The sequence below is a fragment of the Podarcis melisellensis genome (genome assembly GCF_964234715.1).
Source record: "Podarcis melisellensis genome assembly, chromosome: 4".
Lineage (NCBI taxonomy): Eukaryota > Metazoa > Chordata > Lepidosauria > Squamata > Lacertidae > Podarcis > Podarcis melisellensis.
Window position 1 is genome coordinate 94,962,873 of NC_138531.1, and position 24,299 is coordinate 94,987,171.

General features: G+C 46.5%; 2 protein-coding genes across 3 annotated transcripts; both read left to right on the top strand.

Moving 5' to 3' along the window:
* The first annotated feature begins 6,309 nt into the window (after nt 1-6,309).
* Nucleotides 6,310-6,886, top strand: LOC309368904 (thyroid hormone-inducible hepatic protein-like). Its single transcript, XM_081909257.1, has one exon. The coding sequence runs from the start codon at nt 6,428-6,430 to the stop codon at nt 6,815-6,817; it is 390 nt and encodes a 129-aa protein (XP_081765383.1). The 5' UTR covers nt 6,310-6,427; the 3' UTR covers nt 6,818-6,886.
* Nucleotides 6,887-13,345: 6,459 nt separating this feature from the next.
* Nucleotides 13,346-19,738, top strand: KCTD14 (potassium channel tetramerization domain containing 14). 2 transcript variants are annotated; one of them, XM_081910159.1, is made up of 2 exons: nt 13,346-13,823; nt 18,800-19,738. In XM_081910159.1, the coding sequence occupies exons 1-2, from the start codon at nt 13,764-13,766 to the stop codon at nt 19,469-19,471; spliced, it is 732 nt and encodes a 243-aa protein (XP_081766285.1). In that variant the 5' UTR covers nt 13,346-13,763; the 3' UTR covers nt 19,472-19,738. The 2 variants fall into 2 exon arrangements, with proteins under 2 accessions (XP_081766285.1, XP_081766284.1); XM_081910158.1 differs by having other exon boundaries at nt 18,797-19,737.
* The last annotated feature ends 4,561 nt before the right edge of the window (nt 19,739-24,299 follow it).

A 24,299-nucleotide genomic window follows, 5' to 3' on the forward strand; every position in this document is an offset into this window, starting at 1 on the left:
CCAGAGGAGGAATGGCGTAAGAGGTGGCTGATAGGTCCTTGGCGGGCAGCACCGGAGGAAGTAGCGATGGAAGCAGAGACTGAGAAGCATTTGGGGGAAGAACCCGACTTCGAATACACTTACACAGAACTGCCAGCAGAGAACATTGACGTAGACGACCTGTATCCTAAGCCTACCCCCGAAGAGCCGCAGTTTCCACAACCGGTCCCCGGCGAGCGGGAGGGGGGAAGGGGGGGCTTCGAGGGGGGGATGGATGTCAGGGTTTCTGGGAGAGAGGAGGAGATGACAGAGGAGACGGAGAGCGAGTGGGAGGAGGGGCAGAAGGATGAGGAAGAAGATGATGGAATTCTGAGGGAATCCACGAGTCTGAGCAGCGAGTCAGAGGATTCTCAAAAGGGGGTTACCTTAATCAAGCAAAGGGGAGGAGAAGGGAGAAGCGGAGAGGAGCCCAGTGGAAGACAGAGGAAGCAAGAGACGTCTCAGCCGGAACGGAGTAAAGGGGGTGGAGTCGTCAGTCTCTCGGAGGGAGCAGGATTAGGAGAGAACAGAGAGAGGGGGTTGGAGCAGGGTGTTCAGCCGGAAAGGGTGGAGAGCAGAGCAGGGGGTGGTGTAGCGGTCGAAAGAAAGGTCAGCAGCAACGTACGCGCGCCAAGTTCAAACGTAGAGGCGCGCGGAAGTGGAGAGAGCTCAGGGGAGGAGCCCGGCCCTAAAGCCAGAAAGAGGGGGGAAGAGGCGGCAGAGGATTCAGCCTCAGGCGAGTCACGGAGAGAGGGAACCCAGGGGGGCAGGAAGACCCTGCGGAAAAGAAAGGAGAGGAAGAGGTGGTCTAGAGCCAGGCTATTAAGTTGGTGCGGAAGAGGGGAGGAGTCAGAGGGGACTTCAGCGGTCTAACGTGGCAGACGTACGGCCACAATGCTGAACTGTATGAGGAGCAGAAATCTTCAATAAACTTTTCCTGTAAATAAGCTGCAACGGAGTGAGGTCTCTTGTGAGCTGGGACCAGTCCTGGGTGGCCGTGACAGTATGCCTTGGGTTTCCATTGCTTTCTGATGTTTAAATATTGCTATTAGTTCAGACTAATAAAGCACTTTGAATTGTTTGAAGTTGCCTAGACCACTGTTTCATCTAGTCCTGTAGTTGTCAACTACCCTGACATGTAATGGCTCTCATCCGGATTCTTTGCCTATTATGCTTGCTATCTGAAATCATTTTCACTGGAGACAAGCTCCGTGCCACCACATGACTCCTGTGAGGAAATGAAGGGCATCAGTGCCCTGCCCATAATTCAGCCTTTTTTTGTGTGTGTTGTGTGTGATTAAGGATACATCCACAATTTCCACCGAAAACAGCGTCCGGGCTCAATTTTCAGTAACCCTTTAAGATGTCCTGGAAAATACAGGCGTATTGCAGCCTATATTGGAAGTGGGTTTCTTTGGCAAATTTCCTTTAAAAAGTAGCTCAAAAACCTTTTTTTTTAAGGATTTGCCGATAAAACGCAACAACTTTGGCCAACAATAGGAAACCAAAAAAAAAAAAAAGCTTGCCAACTTTGCCAAAAAAAGAGAAAGCTTTTATGTCCAGATTTTCAGTTTTTGAAATATTGCTACCCTACCTAGTTTCTAGTCATAGGTCTGAGGGATTCCCGCCCCCCCCCCCCGGTATTTTTACTGGGAAAATCTGTTTACTGTTGAATTGGAACAAGCATCAAATGGGTTTTCCCTGCTTAAGTGAAAGGACAAAAACCTCCCAGACCCGTGACTAGAAAAATCCCAAGACAAGGCAAAGAGTGAATGGGCCCTACGTTAGAGGCAGCCCTTTTAATTTTCCATGGAGCAACTTCATGTTAGGGTCATAAATCAAAATGGCTTCCTCACAGGAGCACTGCTCCTTGCCTGTCAGGAAAGGTCCCCCAAGAGGGTATTTTGCCAAGGTGCTCTCCAGGATTTCAGACAGGGAGTTCTTCCCAGCCCTGCCTGGAGATACCATGGTACCTTGGGTTAAGTACTTAATTGGTTCCAGAGGTCCCTTCTTAACCTGAAACTGTTCTTAACCTGAAGCACCACTTTAGCTAATGGGGCCTCCCGCTGCCGCCGCGCGATTTCTGTTCTCATCCTGAAGCAAAGTTCTTAACCCAAGGTACTATTTCTGGGTTAGCAGAGTCTGTAACCTGAAGCATCTGTAACCTGAAGTGTCTGTAACCCGAGGTACCACTGTACTGGGCATCAATCCTGGGACCTCCTGAGTGGAAAACACAAGTGATACCACAGAGCTGTGTGTCTTCCAGAAATGCTAATACACCTTCCCGTAACATCAAACCAAGATTTTTGTTGAGTCTGTCCCTGTTCGGGACTCACGTCCAGGGCTGGATTTAGCTTTGATGAGGCCCTAAGCTACTGAAAGTAATGGGGCCCTTTATATGTCCAGCTCCTTTGTCAGCAACAAATTGTCACTGTTTTTTGTGCTGAATATATGCTATATGGTAATTTATGGACCTAATAGCTATCTAAAGCCATTTGCACATGCAGAATGTAGGCACCCTATATATAGAAATGAGCAAACCAGTGATATTTTAGGGAGCAGGCTAGCAGGCGGGGCCCATGACTTACATCAAAGGAGACTACACAACACAAAACACTGTTGCTGTATGTAGGTTTTATTTTATTTGGTTATCTTATATTTTGGAAATATACATCCAGTGCTTTATTTTCTTTAAAAAAATTTTTGGGGGGGGCCCAAGAGAGTATACCTTGTTTAGTTTATATGTAGGTCCAGCGTTGCTCAAGTCCCTGATTCTAGGATTGCTGCCTTAGCCATGTAGTTGTCCCAGCCCCTTCCAACATTTCACAGTTGGAAATAGCTTGTAACACCCCTGTTTGAACAATAAGCACTGTGCAATGCCCCAATATGCTCTCATTAATTTCTGAAGGCTCCTCTGCTTTGTGGGCTACACGCATTGACTATGGCATAGCCGGATGAACCCTGGCGATCAATGGGGTGACAGATCTCACAGCCCTCTCACCACCGATTTAGGCTGTGCACACACATATCATTTGAAATAAACAAGGGTCCTTTATCTCCCAGTGCACTTTTGCACATAACAATGTGGGCATGCAGCGGTGTTCTCTATTCCCTTCCTTCCCATTCCACAACTTTAAAAAATAATAATCACAGTCTTTTGAAAGAGGTAGAAACTGATATGCTGATATTCAGAGGTCCTACAGCAATGCTTCTAAGGAGTGCTTGAAAGAGCTGGGAAAATAGCTTGGAAAATAGGAGGCTGAGAGGTGATAGAATGTTGTTGTTGTTGTTTAGTTGTTTAGTTGTGTCCAACTCTTCAGGACCCCCTGGACCAGAGCACGCCAGGCACTCCTGTCTTCCACTGCCTCCCGCAGTTTGGTCAGACTCATGCTGGTAGCTTCGAGAACACTGTCCAACCATCTCGTCCTCTGTCGTCCCCTTCTCCTTGTGCCCTCCATCTTTCCCAACATCAGGGTCTTTTCCAGGGAGTCTTCTCTTCTCATGAGGTGGCCAAAGTCTTGGAGCCTCAGCTTCACGATCTGTCCTTCCAGTGAGCACTCAGGGCTGATTTCCTTCAGAATGGATAAGTTTGATCTTCTTGCAGTCCATGGGACTCTCAAGAGTCTCCTCCAGAACCAGAATTCAAAAGCATCAATTCTTCAGCGATCAGCCTTCTTTATGGTCCAGCTCTCACTTCCATACATCACTACTGGGAAAACCATAGCTTTAACTATGCGGACCTTTGTTGGCAGGGTGATGTCTCTGCTTTTAAAGAGACATCACCTTGCTGACATCTTCTAACCTTAGAAGATGAAATAGATTGTATTGGTTACAGATAGGTAGCCGTGTTGGTCTGCCATAGTCAAAAACAAAAAAAAAATTCCTTCCAGTAGCACCTTAAAGACCAACTAAGTTAGTTCTTGGTATGAGCTTTCGTGTGCATGCACACGAAAGCTCATACCAAGAACTAACTTAGTTGGTCTTTAAGGTGCTACTGGAAGGATTTTTTTTTGTTTTAGATTGTATTGAACTTTTTTTATTTTTTAACCTTCATAATCTCACAGAAAGCAGGTAGGACAGGCTGCCGAATAAGCTAAGCAAACTTTATTGGCAAGGTGATGTTTCTGCTTTTTAAGATGCTGTCTAGGTTCGTCATTGCTTTTCTCCCAAGAAGCAGGCGTCTTTTAATTTTGTCACCATCTGCAGAGGTAGGATAGTCATTTTCAAATATCTGAAGCGCTGTCACATGGAGGAGGGAGCAAGCTTGTTTTCTCCCGCTCTGGAGGGTAGGATTCGAACCTGTCAGGTGTGCGTGCAGGAGCCAGGCCCTGTGACCAATAGGACTTTGCAGGACTGGGGCCTTCCTAAGTTTGTTCTGGAGAGGCAACACATGGCCACACAGGTGAGGCCAATTGGTAACTCACTGCACCTGGTGGCAAGAGCCGGGAAGGGATATAAGGTCAGCATTTCCCTTTGGCTCTTTGCCACAGCCTCGCTGCGTTTGGCTCCTTGACTCCTTGCTCCTCAGACCCCTGACTTCGTGACTCCTTGCTTCCTGACCCTTGGACCCTTGGCTTCTTGACTCCCTGCTTCTTGATCCTCGGACCCCTGACTTCGTGACTCCTTGCTTCCTGACCCTTGGACCCTTGGCTTCTTGACTCCTGGCTGTCTGACCCTCGGACTCTTGGCTTCCTGACTCCTGGCTTCTAGACCCCTGTTCCTGCTCCCACCCCGCCATCTTGCCCCCGGTTACCCATGAACCGGACCGTGACAGAACCAATGGTTTCAAGCTGCAAGAAAGGAGATTCTGACTAAACATTTGAAAAAACTTTCTGACAGTAAGAATCATAGAATCGTAGAGTTGGAAGAGACCACAAGGGCCATCGAGTCCAACCCCCTGTCAAGCAGGAAACACCATCAGAGCACTCCTGACATATGGTTGTCAAGCCTCTGCTGTTCAGCAGTGGAATGGAGAAGCTGTTTCATGAGAGGTGGTGGACTGCCCTTCCTTGGAGGTTTTTAAACAGAGGTTGGATGGCCATTTGTCGTGGATGCTTGAGCTGAGATTCCTGCATTGCAGGGGGTTGGACTAGATGACCCTTGAGGTCCCTTCCAACTCTAAGGTTCTATGATTTGGTGAAAGATCAAGCATGGGTTAAGCCAGGCATCCCCAAAGTTGGCCCTCCTGATGTTTTGGGACTACGCCTCCCATCATCCCTGACCACCGGTCCTGTTAGCTAGGGATGATGGGAGTTGTGGTCCCAAAACATCTGGAGGGCCGAGTTTGGGGGTGCCTGGGTTAAGAACATCCAAGACTTCTCTGTTTGATGGCCTGGGACTCGGGCTCAGACTCAGAGTCTCAGTCTGCCCCCGATCCTTTGCCTCGGGCATCATCTGAACCAAGTCTGGGGCCTGATCCTGAAGAGTCCCAGTCTGCCCAGGTTACCCTGCAACAAACACCAGCTGGGCCGAGTCAGGGGCCTGAGCCTGCCCTGCTCCAGGGGATGACCTTGTCGCCTTCAGCTGGGCCATCACTTACAGCTGCTCCACTACCGGTTGGATCAGGGGAGGCTGAGGCGGCACCTGGGTCTAGTAACCCACTGACGTCTCCCGAGCTGCAGAGACTCAGGTCTGAGAGAAGGAGAGACCTGAGTACTCGCAGGAGGAGTGCTTGCCTCTGGGCAAAACAGGGAGGTGAGTCGCTGGAGGATCAGGACCGGCCGCTACCCCAACAAAGATAAAAGGCTGTCGGACCCTGCCCCAGGTTGCGGGAGCAACATTACTGTATGCTAGATCCTGCCTGAGATCCTGTACCTGTCCTTGCCTGGTTTCCTGCCTCGTGTCCTGCCTTGGCCCTGTCGGACTGGCTCCTAGCAGAACCCTCGGATTCTGGACCGGTCCTGGACCGCGTTTCACGGGTTACTCCCGGGCCCAGCACACTCTGCCTTCAGGAGTAGCAATGGCTCTCCATGTAGTTATTGCAAGCCTGTTTTTTTGTCCTCCAGGGATTCTGAAACTCTGGGAATAAACATTGCTTGATTTGGCTTGGCACTTTCCACTCTGCACATCATGACTTGTCAGTTATTGATCAGCAAGTCCTGGCTTCAGCTGGGGTCAATCAGTCCACCTCTAATTTGGGTTCATTCCAACCTGTAAATAAAGTCATACGAGACAACTGATGAGATGCCAGAGGAGGAGAAATGTGATTGGCTGGGGACAGAGGGGTGTTGTCCACCGCTCCAATGGACCTCTTCCTTGATCACACGTTCCACGGCTGGTTTCCACCCAGGCTTGCTCATAAATTGCCACCAGCTGGAAGTAAGGAACGCTCACATCTAATGGTCCTCTTTGCAATTCAGCTGAGATCCCCCGAGACTTTCGGCTCAAAGAAGTCTCTCCTCTCGCAACCATGGAAGATTATTTCTCTGCGGTCCGCAAGATGGAGCAAACGGTGATGTTCCCCAGCGTTCTCCAGGGCGTCCCCTTGGAATGGCAGGACAGCACGCCTGAGGCAGACTCGGGCGGCAAAGATCTGTATGATTATTACACGCTGCTGAAATCCATCAAGCTGGTGGTGGAAGGTGGCCTGATGCCTCTCAGTAACCAGAACCCGGATGTCGCCAGCCGTCTGAAAGAACAGGAAGAGAAAGAGAGGCAGAACCCTGAAGGCTATTTCTATTACCACGTGTCCAGCTTGTACCGTGTCCTTGCACAGCTGACAAGGAGAGCCAACGCCGTCACCTCCAAATACAATGAAATTATGGGGCAGATTAACCAGGGCGAAATTCATCTCAGCTGATGAGAAATGCATGGTGCAAAGAGCAAAGGTAAGATGTCCTTCCTTGCTGAAATGGGAATTCCCAGCCCACTGACACCAGGAAGGCAGATTTGCGGTACCCTTTCTGGTGCCGGCTTAAAACATTTTTGTTTAGGTGAACCCATCTTCCTTGGGTTGAACCACAGAGCCTAGGACTTGCCGATCAGAAGGTCGGTGGTTCGAATCCCCACGACGGGGTGAGCTCCTGTTGCTCGGTCCCTGCTCCTGCCAACCTAGCAGTTTGAAAGCATGTCAAAGTGCAAGTAGATAAACAGGTACCACTGTGGCAGGAAGGTAAACAGCGTTTCTGTGTGCTGCTCTGGTTTGCCAGAAGCAGCTTAGTCATTCTGGCCACATGACCTAGAAGCTGTATGCCAGCTCCCTCGGCCAGTAAAGCGAGATGAGCGCCGCAACCCCAGAGTCGTCCACGACTGAACCTAAGGGTCAGGGGTCCCTTTACCTTTATCTTCCTTGGAGGTTTTTAAGCAGAGTTTGGATGGCCACCTCTCACGGAGGCATTAGCTGAGTTTCCTGCATTGCAGGGGGTTTTATTAGATGGTTATATGATTCCAGTTGGGTCTTCTGGGTGCAAAAATGTTTGAATGCCCAGTTTAGGGTTGCCATATTTTGAAGAGCAAAAAACAGGACCACCAAACTGTGCCAGCATACCTATTTCCCCAGCTCATGCTGGCAGCGGCTGCAGCATGCAGAGCAGCCCGAGTCTGAACCCCACCCCCGCCAACCCAGACATTTCCTTTAAAATGTAAGAATCCACCTGACTGGGCATGTTAAAGGTAAAGGTAAAGGTACCCCTGCCCGTACGGGCCAGTCTTGACAGACTCTGGGGTTGTGCGCCCATCTCACTTAAGAGGCCAGGGGCCAGCGCTGTCCGGAGACACTTCCGGGTCACGTGGCCAGAGTGACATCGCTGCTCTGGCGAGCCAGAGCTGCACACGGAAACGCCGTTTACCTTCCCGCTAGTAAGCGGTCCCTATTTATCTACTTGCACCCGGGGGTGCTTTCGAACTGCTAGGTTGGCAGGCGCTGGGACCGAGCAACGGGAGCGCACCCCGTCACGGGGATTCAAACCGCCGACCTTTCGATCGGCAAGCCCTAGGCGCTGAGGCTTTTACCCACAGCGCCACCCGCGTCCCCTGACTGGGCATGTTGGGCCCCCCAAAAGAAGACATGTCCGGGGTTTTCCCATGCGTATGGCAACCCTAATTAGTTCCAAGTGCAATTGCAATTAGCGCAAGTGCAGTTAGTTCCCAGGGAAAATGTTCAAAGGGTATAGAAAGAGCATTGTTTAGATTTGCTGTTTTATAAAAGGAGATCGACATTTATTTATTTATTTATTTATTTATTTATTTATTTATACACACACACACACACACACACACACTGCCCATTTATACCACTTTGGGCGGCAGCCAACAGGATATTAAAAACATGATGAAAGATCAAACATTAAAAACTTCCCTAAACAGGGTTGCCTTCAGATGTCTTCTAAAAGATAGTTGTTTATCTCCTTGACATCTGATGGGAGGGTGTTCCACAGGGTGGGCGCCACTACCGAGAAGGCCCTCTGCCTGGTTCCCTGTAAATTTGCTTCTCACAGTGAGGGAACCGCCAGAAGGCCCTCGGAGCTGGACCTTAGTGTCCAGGTTGGACGATGGGGGTGGTGTCGCTCCTTCGGGTATACTGGGCAGAGGCTGTTTAGGGCTTTCAAGGTCAGCACCAACACTTTGAATTGTGCTCGGAAATGTACTGGGAGCCAACGTAGGTCTTTCAGGACCGGTGTAATAGCAGCTACACCCAGTCACCAGTTTAGCTGCCACATTCTGGGGTAGTTGTGGTTTCCGGGTCACCTTCAAAGGTAGCCTCACGTAGAGCGCATTGCAGTAGTCCAATACAGTGGTAGGGCATTCTGATGAGAAAGCATTCAGAATTTCTTTCCCATTAATTCCACAGGTTATTCTGGCACTGTCTCCCAGAGTCCAAATTCACGAAGCGGACATGTCTTGCTGTACGTTCTTCCAGAGGACTTTCTGGTGCAACGAGCTCTGTGATACAGAAAATACTTGACGATTTCAATTCCTGATACCTGAATTGATAGGGTATAAAAAATGGGAGGGAAGCTTAAATTATTTTAATGCATATTTAATATATTAGAGGGTTTGATGATTGAGTGGCTTATAAATCTTACAAAGTAAACTAAATGCCAAACATGTCTATGGCCCTATATGATTCAAAGAGGATGTTTATGTGTTTTGAAATCGGCTCACGTCCTACTGATTGCATTGTCTCTGCTGGCTAATACTTGCAATCCACTTCTGTAAAGGTAAAGTTTATTTTATTGTTTTGTATGTAAGTGAAATTTGAGCGGATGGGCTCACTGTCAATAAAAAAGACTTATTCTGAATAGCGCCTCATTTTGTTTCATTAATTTACACACCTGAGAGCCAGGCATGCCCCTGTCACTCAAATATAGTATTTCACACTTACTCCATCACAGTACAAAGGAAAGTATTTAAAGTTCCCTGGTCCCTGAGTCAAGTCAGATACACTCCTTTGTCTTGTCCGGACTTCGTCCCACTGTGGGGTGGGTAGGCGTTGTGATTGACATGGTTATCCCTTTGCCTGAAAGTGAGATGAGCGCCACAATCCCATAGTCGCCTTTGACTGGACTTAACTGTCCAGAGGTCCTTTACCTTTACTTTTGCCTTACCTTAGCTGTTGCTAGCCTCCTAATTTATCTTTTTAAAGCTTTCAGAGTTGGTTGCCATCACCCTTCCTCTTATGGGGGTGAATGCCATGATTTTATACATGAAGAGCAACAGCTGGAGGAGAGGTCAAGTTATGCGTGGGAAACGTAAATGGAGAAAAACGCACGCCGCCTTAAGGGTGCGGCAGGAGGGCTGCCAAGTTTGCAGAGTTGGGAAAAAATCTGTTTGATGTAGGGGAGGAATGAGGTGTGTGCCAAGGCTGCCAGCCTTGTGGGGCTAGTCCTTGGTTTGCCGGCTTACTATAACCTGTACTTACAGCGTAGAACATGGTGGTCTCCCTCAGCTTTGTTTGCCAGGGTAGGGCTGAGTCTTGCTCACCATGCGAGGACCAGATCAAGAGGCATTTCTTTAAAAAAATGTAATTCAAAATTAAAACAAAACATATTATCCAAAAACATATCATACTTATCCCCCCCCCCATTTTTACTCCCTCCCCCCGCCCTCCCACACAAACCCCCACCCCACCCCCCCGGCTTCCCTCAGTTCCAGTCTTTGGTTTCTCTAAGAATGCTGTTTTTTGCATGTTACAAAGTTGTATAGATCCTCAAACTATTTAGCTGATTATTATCAATAAGAAGTTTGTGAATGTTTATTCAAAGCCAGCCAAGGAGTCCAGTTCGCTTTGTTGCGTCTTCAAATACTTTGTAAAGGGTTCCCATTCATCGTTAAAGTCACAGTTATACTAGTCCTTATATGTCAGTTTTGCCAGTTCTGCATAGTCCATCAATTTTTCTTGCCATGGTTCTTTAGTTAGGGTTTCCCCAGTCTTCCATCCTTTTGCTATTAAGACTCTCGCGCAGTTGTCGCATACATGAAGATGTTTTTCAGCTTTTTAGCAGATCTTTCCCAACAATCCTTAACAAAAATGCTTCAGGTATGGAAGTGAGAGCTGAACCATAAATGTTAAATGGAACATTTTCTTCAATTTGTTGTATATCATTTCCCAAATTTTTTAATTACCTTACAATCCCACCACATATGATAAAATGTCCCCCCTTTTCCTTACACTTCCAACATATATTTGAACTAGTTTTGTACATTTTCCCTAACTGCACTGGTGTCGTGTACCATCTGTACATCACCTTCATGTAATTCTCCTTCAATAGGGAACAATCTGTAAATTTTAAATCAGTTTTCCATAATTTTTCCATCATAGATCAAGAGGCATTTCCACAATGGAAGGAGACGCCCTGGAATCCTGAGGTGGACTGCAGTAGGACAAGGAAAAATCATGGCCATGCCATACCCCGTTCCAGAGTCAAGGGAAAGGAATGTGCCAGTCATCATCGGAGCCAAGCCCATGTTTGCATTCACAAACTGAAAATAGCAATAGGACTTTTATATACAGTGGACGCTCAGGTTGTGTACGTGATCCATGCGGGATGCACATTCGCAACCCGCAGCAGCGCATCTGCGCACGTGTAGGTTGCGATTCGGCGCTTCTGTGCATGCGCAAAGCGCGATTTAGCACTTCTGCGCATGTGCAACCGCCGAAACCTGGAAGTAACCCGTACCGGTACTTCCGGGTTTCGGCAGTCCGTAACCCGAAAAAACGTAACCTGAAACGTCTGTAACCCGAGGTATGACTGTACAGTGGTACCTCGGGTTAAGTATTTAATTCGTTCCGGAGGTCTGTTCTTAACTTGAAACTGTTCTTAACCTGAAGCACCACTTTAGCTAATGGGGCCTCCTGCTGCCGCTGCGCCGCCGGAGCACGATTTCTGTTCTCATCCTGAAGCAAAGTTCTTAACCTGAGGTAATATTTCTGGGTTAGCGGAGTCTGCAACCTGAAGCGTATGTAACCTGAGGTATGACTGTACATGAAAGCAGTGTGGTGTAAGCAGTTAAGAGTGTTTGGCTGGGACCACAGAGACCTGGGTTCAAATCCCCACTCAACCATGAAACTCGCTGGGTGAGCCTTACTCAAAGCTGACGCAGTGGTTAGATGATGGCCCCCCATCAAACACACGCAAAATGGTTGGTACCCGTATACATTTGAAGCAGTATCAATCCAATTTAAACAGTCGTGCCTTTGCACAAGGAATCCTGGGAGCTGTAGTCTGTTGAGGGTGCTGAGACCCTATTAGGGAGACCTCATAGAACTACAAATCTCAGAGTGGTCCAACGTCCGATCCCTTTCCCCACAGAACTCTGGGAACTGTAGCTCTGTGAGGGGAATAGCAGCTCTCAGCGCCCTTAACGACCTACAATTCCCAGGATTCTTGGGAGAATTTTTTGTTTAAAGTGGTGCGATACTGCTTTGAATACATTGTTATGATGCGGCCTGTGTCCAGTCTTTCTTGAATGTTTGTTGTTCAATAAATGAGGGTCTACAGCAGTGAGAATCCATCAGGCATTCATCTTGATTTGCTTGTGGGATGTTTATACAGCCTTCCCATTGTTATAAGAAAAACTGCTCCCTTTCCCTTATGGGGTATTCCGGAGCCCATATAGAGTCCTTAAGTGGGTTCCCTATTGCTAGGAGAAAACAACAGAGGCCAAAGAGAAGCAAAGCGGCTAGTAAGCCTGATCTTTATTCAAGGAACTGTTGCAACAGGGTCCCCACTCACCACACGCAGGAGGGAGGAGAACCTTGAACAATGGTGCGCACGCCCTTATATAGACTCTTGAAATTGCCCACCCTGTAGCCCAAGACCACTCCCCAAAACATCATACATACAACACAGAAGGAGGTGGTCTACAGCAGAAATCCTGTCTGCCAGGATACCTGACAATGGTCCCTGACTGCATTACCTGGGCAGTCCGGCCATTCTTTGGTGATGGTTAATACAGTACTTTGGTTCCTGAGTCCAGGTCACAGGCTCACCCTATTCATACACAAATCCGCCCTTAAGACAAGATTTGCAAGCAAAAAGACAATCCCATTTGCCTCCCTTACTGCAGAGGAATATTTGAGCTCATTGGGAGAGTCAAAATGGCTTCAGGATTGCTCTCCTGTGCTATTTCAGACACATGGTTCATATATTTAGATATGTGCGCATATGCGAATATTTATTCTACACTTGAGACCTTAAAATTCTTATACCTGACATTCAGAAGACATCTGAAGGCAGCCCTGTTCAGGGAAGTTTTTAATATGTGACATTTTAGTGTATTTTTCATTTCTGTTGGAAGCCGCCCAGAGTGGCTGGGGAAACCCAGCCAGATGGGCGGGGTACAAATAATAAATTATTATTATTATTATTATTATTATTATTATTATTATTATTATTATTATTATTATTATTAATATTATTATTATTATAACACCGTTAATCATTCATTCATTCATTCATTCCTGACTTTTTCGGTGCCTCACTTTCATAGCTGTCAACATTTTCCTTTTTTTAAGGGAAATTCCCTTATTCCGAATAGGATTCCTCGCAAGAAAAGGGGAAAGTTGACAGCTATGCTCACTTTCCCGCCATATTAACCAAAGCTTTAGCTGAGATTCCTGAAATTGCAGAGGGTTGGACTAGATGACTCTTGCGTCCCTTCCAACTCTATGATTCCTGGCCACAGCAGTCACTTGCGCTTCAAAGGGCAAAGGTGAGTCTAGGAGTTGGAAACCGAGCTGCAAACTGGTTCAGAGAGAGGGCAGCCCTGCCTAGAACAGGCAATTGACCGGTCTCCCAAAAGAGCGGCTAAGCTCTGAATGAGCTTCCTGTGCCTTTAAAAGACAGAGCAGTCGCTCAGGATAAGCTGTGGGAGCAGGGTGTAACCAGTTCACAAGAAGGGAGTGTTTCAGGCTACACTAACCTGGACGTGAGACCTGAAGAAAGTGGGAGGGTCTGGTTTGCCCGGCTGGGTGTGTTAGCCAGGGCTTATTACGCAGGTGTCACAGGGAGGAATATATATAGGCAGTGCTTCTCTCTCTGGGCTGCTCAGCAAAAGTTCGCTGCCAGAAGACAGGCTGGCCGGGAAAAATATTTCCACCTGCGGGTTACCTGCTTTGCACCTGTAACTCACCTGGGAAGTTCTCCAGGGAGCTGTGGCCGCCAAGTGGCAGGCAGGCGGATGTGCCGGAGTCAGCTGTGAGGGCGAAACCTGCAGTGGGAGAGAAAGAGAGAAAAATCAGACCACATTGGGGTCTTTTTGGGCTGGCTGCCCCTCCTGCGGATCTGAAGAGTTGAAGGGGAAAGATGAGCATTTCGTCGGAATCGAATTCCCTTCGGAAACAAATTGGGAGCAACCTGCAGACGGTGAGTGAATCACGGGGCCCAGGACTTCCTGGAACAGCTAGCTGGGGAGGGGCTGTGCAGCTCCGAGCTTTGCAGAAGGTTGTGGGTTCAATTCCCAGCATCTCAAGGTAACAGAAAGGCCCAGGTAAGTTGGTGACTTCTTGTTTTCCCTGGAGAGCTCCTGTTAATCAAAGTTAACAATACTGGTCTCAGGGACCAGTGCCAGATTTACGTATAAGCTAAACAAGCTATAGCTTAGGGCCCCACTCTCTTGGGGGGCACCCAAAAAATTAAAGGGGAAAAAACCTGGATCTACATTTCCAAAATATAAGATGAAAAAACAAATAAAATAAAACCTACATACAGCAACAGTGTTTTGTGTTGTGCAGGCTCCTATGATGTAAGTCAAGCATGTCCAACAGGTAGATCGCAATCTACTGGTAGATCACAGGGTGTTCCTGGTAGATCCTGGTTGATCTCTGGCCCCTCAGTGATCTCCTTACAAAATAACCAACTCTGGCTTCCTAAAAAAAAGCTCCACAACTTTGGGTAGATCACTGCTGCCAGTCTTTTCATGACAATGGGTAGACTACTGCCAGTTTTTCTATACTGTGAGTAGATCACAGACTATTGGGAGTTGGACGTCCCTGATACAAGCCCCGCCTGCTAGCCTGCTCCCTAAAATATCACTCTTTCGCTCATTTCTATATATAGGGTGCCTCCATTCTGCATGGACTGATTGCATGGCAACATGTGCAAATGGCTTGAGATAGCTATTAGGTCCATAAATTACAATATAGCATATATTCAACACAAAAAAGCAGCAGAAATTTGTTGTTGACAAAGGACAGCTGGACATATAAAGGACCCCATTACCTTCAGGAGCTTAGGGCCTCATCAAAGCTAAATCTGGCCCTGTCAGGGACCCTCATCCACACCAACCTTTGCTCCACAGGTATGGGCTTTCCAGAGCTTTCTCGGAGTGTCCCCCCCCCCATTTGTTCTGGTGTTTTCCCTGGGGAAACCCGCATTTTCCCACTGAATCTGAGCAAAAAGCAATCTGCTGTTCAGCGATACAAAGTGGGTTTTCCTGCATCTAGAAATGCAGAGCAGAGGTAACTGGGTGAGCCCTCAATGCGACAGTGATGTGTCTCAGGGCTCATCGGGTTCTGTTTTATTTGTTTATTTCATTTATAAACAGATTTCTGTTTATGCTGTCATTTCCAAGCTCAGGTCTGAGAGGGCGTTTTTTTTTTTGTTTTGTTTGTTTTGTTTTTTTGTCCTACTGCTTTCCCTGGGAAAACCCTCTGTTTACCACTGAATTGGAACAATTATCAATGGGGGTTTCCATGGATTTACGTTTGTTTCCATTCAGCAGAGGATTTTCCCAGGGAAAGTGGTGGGACAAAAATTGTGGGACAAATGGAAGTCTGCATGAGCCTTTATTCTGCCATTATTATTATTATTATTATTATTATTATTATTATTATATTTATCCTTGCTTTTCACATGAAAATGTCTCAAAGCAAGTAGCAATGTAAGAACAGAAATAGCAAAAAAAAAAAAACCATAAAAAGCAAGTATAAGAACATGAATAAAGCAAGAACCTTGGCTTTATAGTAACTATGATTAAGCTAACATTATTACAAAAATATACCTATTAACCAGCCTAACAGGTTTATGGGCAAATGAGTACAGTATTTCTTTAAAATGCTTTGGAACGCTTCAACGTTAATGCTTTCAACCTGCGGTAACAATATTACGTCATGCTCTTCATCCTTGATTTATTTTGTTTATTAATAAGATATTTTTAAAAAACAACAACAACCCAAGAACGCAAAATGCTCATTGTTACGGTAAAATCTGGGTGCAAGGCTGCTCTGCCACCCAGCTCGTCGGACTAAGTGTCCGCGGGTCCCTGCGGAGGAAAATGAGCTCAGCCGGAGACAGGAGCAAGCTGCAGAAGATCCAAGTTTATTGCGCAACAGGTATAAGGCGAGATTGAACAGCGAGAAAGGGGTGACATGAACTTTTGAAACTTCCCTCCATTTCCCAGAATACAGTGCAAAATACATCCCAGTTACATCATGAATATATTAAAGAGAGGTTGGGTTACACAGATTACATCATGAATACATTAAAGAGAGGTTGGGTTACACCAGATTAACATATGCAGAGCTGGAGATATGCACAGATAAGCACTTCCTGAGTACCGGTGATGAGAAGACAATAGTCCAAGTATGTAAAGTCTGCCACCTGGCATTGCCTGGAGGAAAGGCTTGGCAGAGTGATTTGACAGGATTAGGGTCTTGACACCTTGCTTGAGGGATTATGCAGGACAGGGAAGGTGTCATGGAGTCCTAGAGAAATTGAGCAAATTGGCACGTTGATTTTCTATTAATTTTATAGATTCTAGTCCCTTTTGACATTGACAATTTGAAATAAATGGATATATTGTAGCAAAGAAGAAGGTGAAGAAGACATGCCCCCCTTCCATATCACTCATCCATAAATATTTAGAAAAAGACAGGTCCACCCTACCAAAAGCAAACCCTCCAAGTGTCCCTGTTTTCCAGGGACAGTCCTGGATTTACAGAAGCTGTCCTGGTTTCTGGTTTGATCCCAGAATGTCCTGTAGCACCCTGCTTGTGGTTAACGCTTAGCTGGAATGAAATATTCAACGCAGCAATAGAGAAATTAAAATAATAATTTATTTGTCAGACAAATAAATGAGAGACACAGTGGTATATGATTACCAAAGCTCTGCCCACTCTAGCCCTGATGGTCAGCACTTATATTTCCTCAGCCCAGCCCCCTTGCTCCTCCTTTGGCTGCCTCTGTCCAATCAGCCTGGTTGAAATTCCTATTGGCTGTTTGCTAGAACCAATCATAAAAGATACACCCATTTCCTATTACCTTTTATGATGGACAAAGAGCTATATTTCCTTCTATCTATAAATGGCAAATAAATAGTCATATATCTTACATTTGCCTCAACAAGGCACCTTAATTACCAGCTCACCTCTTGCCCTCCTTGCCCTATTGCCCTCCAAAACAGATGGTTAATGGTTTTAAAATTTTATTTTAAACAGATGTCAGAGATCTTGGGTTCACATTCTCACGCATCATCAATGAAAGATCTCCTTCTTTGGAGGTCTTTAAGCAAAGGCCTGACAACCATATGTCAGGAGTGCTCTGATGGTGTTTCCTGCCTGGCATTGGGCTGGGCTCGATGGCCCCTGTGGTCTCTTCCAACTATATGATTCTATGAAATAAGAATCTAACATAAGAATCTAACATTTCTTACTTTCTAAATCCTTTGCATAATTACATTTAAGCCAATATATTTCATACATTAACATATATAGCTTTTTAGAAGGAAAGGAAAGGCCTTTTCAAAGTAAAAAAGGAACTTAGTAAAAGCTAAATTCTCTAAGTTCTCTGAAGCTTCAAAGCAGCTTCAGAGAGAAGCATCTTTCCCTAGCCATCTGCTGTTTCCATTAGCTCTTGCCGTTTACCCTGTGACTCAAGTTTCTAATGGAAGACACATGGTATTATATTTTGTTAAACAATGAGTGCTTTTGCAGCATTCTGTAATTTGTATGGTCAGTGTGACCTTTTGCTTCCAGCCTGTAATTCCCTTTTACAACCCTGAGGTACGTCTCCTGCAATAAATCAAGGGGGCCCTTGTCCAGGAAGATAAACATCTGCCAGTCTTTTAGACAGCTGGTCTTCTGCCTGGCATTAAAACACACAAGCATCTGCAAATATATATATTTTTAAGCTCATTTTAAAATACAGGCAGTGATCAGATGCCTCATAATACAGATCTTGATCAGATGCCTCAGTCCCACATTTCCTTAGGACGTCCCTATTTTCATCGGAGAAATGTTGGAGGCTATAGAGTCATGCGACCCCCGAGCCAAGGAGATAAATAACTATACAACCTTTAGAAGGCATCTGAAGGCAGTTTTTTTTTAAACGTTTAAGGTTTTATTATGTTTTTATATATGTTGGAAGCCGCCCAGAGTAGCTGGGGCAATGCCAGTGGAGTATAAATTCATATTCGTAAAACCTTTTATTGGCATCACATACAACATCCAAAACAAAACAAATCAATACAGAATTACCACTTCCCCAGTGGCACAAAACATTTGCAGAGCAGTCTATCCTCACATCTCTAGGTCTCCAGGGAGATCAGACGTCTGCAGTGTATTTTGACGACAAAAAACCAAATAGAGATATTTAGCCACTAACTTGGTGAGCTCCTGATCAATCCCCAGTAATAGAAAAGGTATGACCTCTGACTCTGGTTTCCATTTGGGGATACAGAGTTGATCTAGAAATTGCTGACAGAGATCAGCATAGAGTTTACAATTAAGAACCATATGTGTAAGGGTTTCCACCAGGTGGTCTTCACATCGGCAAGTTCTTTCTCCTTTCACCCTGCCTGGAAACCTTCCCCAAAGGAGGTTGGATGGATTTGAATTAAACCTGGCCAGTGAAAATGCCCTTCTTTCTTGAGGGTTAAGCAGAAATTCAAGGTAATTGTGGTTAGTTTCATGTGCCCAAGAAAGTTGAAAATAAAGAGGGGAACATGTTTTCTCTGCTGCTACTGTTAGTTCTTGGCGTTCAATATCCCACAGCCTAGTTTTTATTATAGCCTTTGCAGATGGTAGGGACATTGATCGCAAAAGTTCCACTGACAGCCTGAGTTGCTGTACCTTCTTGTTAAACTGTTGTAGCCCTGGGGAAAGAAAGGGGGAGGATAAATAATAAAATTATTATTATTATGGAATAGGACATCCCTATTTTCATCGGAGAAATGTTGGAGGGTTTGCAAAAGCATACTTGGTTACCCTCCAAAATAAGGGCCAAAAGCCTGTGTTAATGAACTTAAAGATTGGGAAAACGATAAACAGTGAGAAATCAGAGTGGATAGATCCATCCTTCCTTCCCTGGATATCACCTTGTTTCCTTTTCTTTGTTTCCAGCAGTCTCAAATCATAGAGCTCAATGTTGGCGGGGAGATATTCACCACCACCCTAAGCACCTTGAAGAAGCACCCTGGTTCCAAGCTGGCTGAGATGTTTGCCAGTGGACAGACCAAGCCCCGTACGGACCCTGAGGGAAGATATTTCATAGACCGGCCTGGGACTTACTTCAAGTACATCTTGGAATACCTGCGCAGCAACCAGGTGCCCACAAACTGCGTCCAGGAGGTATACAAGGAAGCCCTCTTTTACGACATCGAGCCTTTGGTCAAGCAGCTGGAGGACTCTCCCCAGATCTTTGGGGAGCTGGTGGCCAGGAAACAGTTCCTCGCCCGTGTGCCCAGCTACAACGAGAACATCGAGCTGATGATCCGCATCGCGAGGGCAGAAGCGGTGGCAGCCCGGCAGTCCAGCGTCATGGTGTGCGTGATGAAGACGGACGAGGATGTCGTCAAGTGCCATGACACCCTCAACGGCTTGGACTCCTACAAGAAATCGGTGGTTAAGTTTGGACCCTGGAAAGCCTCTCCCGGCATTTCTGACCTCCTCGACTGCATCAAGATTGATGTGGAGGCCAAAGGGTACAAGATCTCTCTCCAGGGCTACGTTCCAGAAAAGGGCTTCCGTTTCAAATCCAATGACTACTTCTACAAATTTCTCTTCACTTGGTGGTAGCGGAAAGCCAGCGGGAAGGGCCTCGGCCCAGTATACCTGAAGGAGCCTCTCGACCCCCATCGTCCAGCCCGGACACTGAGGCCCAGCTCTGAGGGCCTTCTGGCGGTTCCCTCACTGTGAGAAGTGAGCTTACAGGGAACCAGGAAGAGGGCCTTCTCGGTGGTGGTGCCCGTCCTGTAGAACCGCCCTCCCATCAGATGTCAAGGAAATAAACAACTACCTGACTTTTAGAAGGCATCTGAAGGCAGCTCTGTTTAGGGAAATTTTTAATGTTTGACCTTTCATCATGTTTTTAATACAGTGGTACCTCAGGTTACAGACTCCGGTAACCCAGAAATAGTGCTGTAGGTTAAGAACTTTGCTTCAGAATGAGAACAGAGATCGTGCTCTGGTGGCACGGCAGCAGCAGGAGGCCCCATTAGCTAAAGTGGTGCTTCAGGTTAAGAACAGTTTCAAGTTAAGAACGGACCTTCGGAACGAATTAAGTACTTAACCCCTGAGGTACCACTGTATTCTGTTAGGAGCTGCCCAGAGTGGCTGGGGAAACCCAGCCAAGATGGGTGGGATATAAATAATAAATTTATTATTACTATCATTGTTGTTATTATAGCTCAGTGGTAGGTCCCACGCCTCCAGTCCTAGGTGGCATCTCTGGGCAAGACTGGGGATTTCCCCTGCCTGAAAATCCACAAAAACTCCAGTCAGTGTAGACAAATATTGAGCTAGAGGGGCTAGTGGTCTGATTTGGCATAAGGCAGGTCCCTATGTTCTTATATCCAATGGGTTGGTGCTTCAAAGTAAGTGGACCTCAGCTGCTGATAATATTGCCTGCTGGAATGGCCTGAGAGCTTTGCTCCTGTTGGCAGCCCGACAGATCCCCAACACATTTGGGGCAAGGGTGGATTTCCCCCGTTCCCAAGTCCGACTGGAGTTAATTTGCCTTGATTCGGAGGCATGTATCTTGGGTAGATCTATCTCGCCTGCTTCTCCTGCAATTTCCACCTGGATTCGTACTGTTGCAAGGAAAATACAGGCAACTCCCAGTTTACAGGCACTGAAATGGCATATACTGTGGTACCTTGGTTCTCGAACATAATCCATTCCGGGAGGCTGTTCAACTCCCAAAACGGTTCGAAAACCAAGGCACGGCTTCCGATTGGCTGCCGGGGCTTCCTGCACTCAAGCAGAAGCTGTGTTGGACGTTCGGCTTCTGAAAAACATTCGCAAACTGGAACGCTTACTTCCGGGTTCGCAGCGTTCGGGAGCCGATTTGTTCGGCAACTAAGCCATTCGGAAACCAAGGTTTGACTGTATTTGAAGCACCATTGAAAAAGCCTGCAAACACCTTGTTCTGCCACCACCCTGTAATGCATATTTGTACAAAAAGGTGCAATGCGTATTTGTGCGGTCACACACATATTGAACATGTGTACACAGGGAGTTGCCTGTACTACAGTTCCCAGGGGACAGATTGCCCGTGGTCTTGATTTATGGTGTGCCGTGGTCCGAAGGTTATTTTTTTGTGGGGCTCAGAGCTGATAGACTCCCAGCTCTTTGGCTGTATTGTACCAGGGAGAGGACAAGAGCGCATGGTGCACAAATAGACTTTATGACTGTGTACATCAGCATACCACAGAGCCTAGGGCTTGCCGATCAGAAGGTCGGCGGTTCGAATCCCCACGAGGGGGTGAGTTCCTGTTGCTCGGTCCCTGCTCCTTGCCCACCTAGCAGTTCGAAAGCACGTCAAAGTACAAGTAGATAAATAGGTACTGCTCCGGCGGGAAGGTAAATGGCGTTTCCGTGCGCTGCTCTGGTTCGCCAGAAGCGGCTTAGTCATGCTGGCCACATGACCCAGAAGCTGTACGCCTGCTCCCTCGGCCAATAAGCAAGATGAGCGCCGCAACCCCAGAGTCGTCCGTGACTGTACCTAATGGTCAGGAGTCCCTTTACCTTTACATCAGCATATAGCACCTGACACAGAGGAACAGCTTTCTGGTTGTTTGAGGAATGTATTCTTTAGGGGCAGTCTGAACATTTAGTCAAGACTGGAGAGCTCTACAGAGCCCTCATATTGGCTGCACCTGCACCTCTGGATTAAATAAGGTAATAAAGCTGTAATCATATGCAAACTCAGTAGGCAAGAAACACATCCCTCTTGGTAAACATGCTTTTGAAGAATGTCAAATTAGGAACTGGGAATGTATTTCCATCTTCTGGTTTCTCCCAGCTAGTGGATGACTCTTGTGGCAATGAGTTCCGAAGAGTGAGTGATTGTGTGAATAGCACTTCTTTCTGGTTGCCTGAACCAGCCATCACTTTCACTAGTGGCCCCACTAGTGAAACCCAAAACCAATGGCATAAAATTGTTGGTGGGGCAGGGCGAAGGAAAACAAATATTAGTCAGTTAGTTAAGTATTCCTATTGTTTTACTTGATGGGTGGTGGGGCAGCTGCCAGTATGTGACTGAACCCTACCCCAAAATAGCAATAGTTTGGAAATTCTAAGTGTGGTCTACGAACATCACCACTGCCACCAGCACTTCTGCTATATTAGCCCTCATGATCACCCTTTGTATTTATTATTGAGATTCAAGGCAGCTTCTCAATTTAGTATCCTTGTTCTTTAGGGATATTTGAACAAATCACATGCCTTGGATTACTTCATGTTTACTTTTAAACTCGAGTGCTGTCTTCCGTCATAGCACTGCATGTCTGTTTCGCTTAATTGACATTTATTTGTTCTGCAAAAGGCTGTGTATGCACAGTGCATTTAAAGAGTGTTTCGTCCTCCCAAAGATGCCTGGGAACTGCAGTTTGCCCCTCACAAAGCTATGATTCCCAGCACCCTTTGGTTAAAGTTCCCAGAATTCCTGGGTGGCCAGGGAGAGTGCTTTACATAAATGTCTATGCAAAGACTCAGCTGCATGCAGGTTTCTGCAGCTGTAAGAGCATAAATACTGCAGAATAGAACACATAAGGACAACAATATATCTAGCAGGTGAGAGGGTGGAATCAGGTGTCTAGGAACTTTTGAAACTTGAATATGGGTGGTTGTTGTTGTTTAGTCGTTTAGTCGTGTCCGACTCTTCGTGACCCCATGGACCAGAGAACGCCAGGCACCTCTGTCCTCCACTGCCTCCCGCAGTTTGGTCAAACTCATGCTGGTAACCTTGAAAACACTATCCAACCATCTCGTCCTCTGTCGCCCCCTTCTCCTTGTGCCCTCCATCTTTCCCAACATCAGGGTCTTTTCCAGGGAGTCTTCTCTTCTCATGAGGTTGCCAAAGTACTGGAGCCTCAGCTTCACGATCTGTCCTTCCGGTGAGCACTCAGGGCTGATTTCCTTAAGAATGGATGTGTTTGATCTTCTTGCAGTCCATGGGACTCTCAAGAGTCTCCTCCAGCACCATAATTCAAAAGCATCAATTCTTTGGCGATCAGCCTTCTTTATGGTCCAGCTCTCACTTCCATACATCACTACTGGGAAAACCATAGCTTTAACTATACGAACCTTTGTTGGCAAGGTGATGTCTCTACTTCTCAAGATGCTGTCTAGGCCTGTCATTGCTTTTCTCCCAAGAAGCAGGCGTCTTTTAATTTCGTGGCTGCTGTCACCATCTGCAGTGATCTGAATATGGGTTAGGATGCAATATTATCTGTCAGGCTCAGAGAGGAGTGAAGACACAAATATTGAAAAAGCAGTGCGGGGAGCATTTTTATGACTTCCCGGGAAACTTCGTTAACTGTCCTTAAGGTGGCTATTCTTGCATGAAGGAACTTGCAACGGAGACTGCAACGTGAAGTTTACAACACATCAAGAGGTTCCACGCTATCACTTGTGGATTGAATTCACTGGTGCTGGGATGTCTATGTTACCGTCGCAACTGAGATTTTTGGAATATTAAGTGGTCTATAAGTGCAAATAAATAAATAAAAAACTGGCATATTTTTTTGGGCACGTGTGTGTGTGTGTGTGTGAATGACCACTATTAAATTCATAATGACCACTGTTCATACTTATCTGCATGGCAATTTCTTCTGGGTTCACGGTTGACAATTTGCCCAAGGCCCTGCCCAACCAGGAATATGTGTTTGCTGTTCTGTTTGCACAACAGACTTATACTTGCGCAACGAAACGTGCCCCTCCTTTTCTCTGCAGCTCCCCCCTCCCCCAATGTATCCTCGAAATCTGGGGGAGGGCAGAGAGAGGAACGTGAAGTCCCGTTGCATGGTTTTGCAAAGTACTGGTTACACCCAAGAGCTCTAATTAAATGTGAAGCCTTCTGTGCTGGACACTGAGCAAGATCTGTTCCTGCTCACCTGGTGTCACATTTAATTTGGGTCCAAGTTTGAGCCACTATGCAAGTTATATAGAATTATGGGATAGTGGAAGAAGGCAGAGTTTATCATTGCAGACAGGTAGAGGTGTGTTTTTCAGTGCTTCAACACATTTTAAAAACACACAACTTTCTGCATGTAGAAGACTAGCACATCAGGGAGATGCCTGTTCTTAATTTCCCTCTGTCATACCCTTGTTTTCTGCATGTGGGGTCCTTTTTATGTGAAGTACTGTAACAGGGAGTCCTTTGAGCACCCCACAATTGCCTAACGTTGGTATGGTGTAGTGGTTAAGAGCGGTAGACTTGTAATCTGGGGAACCGGGTTGGATTCCTTGCTCCTCCACATGCAGCTGCTGGGTGACCTTGGGCTAGTCACACTTCTCTGAAGTCTCTCAGCCCCACTCACCTCACAGAGTGTTTGTTGTGGGGGAGGAAGGGAAAGGAGAGTGTTAGCCGCTTTGAGACTCCTTCGCGTAGTGATAAAGCGGG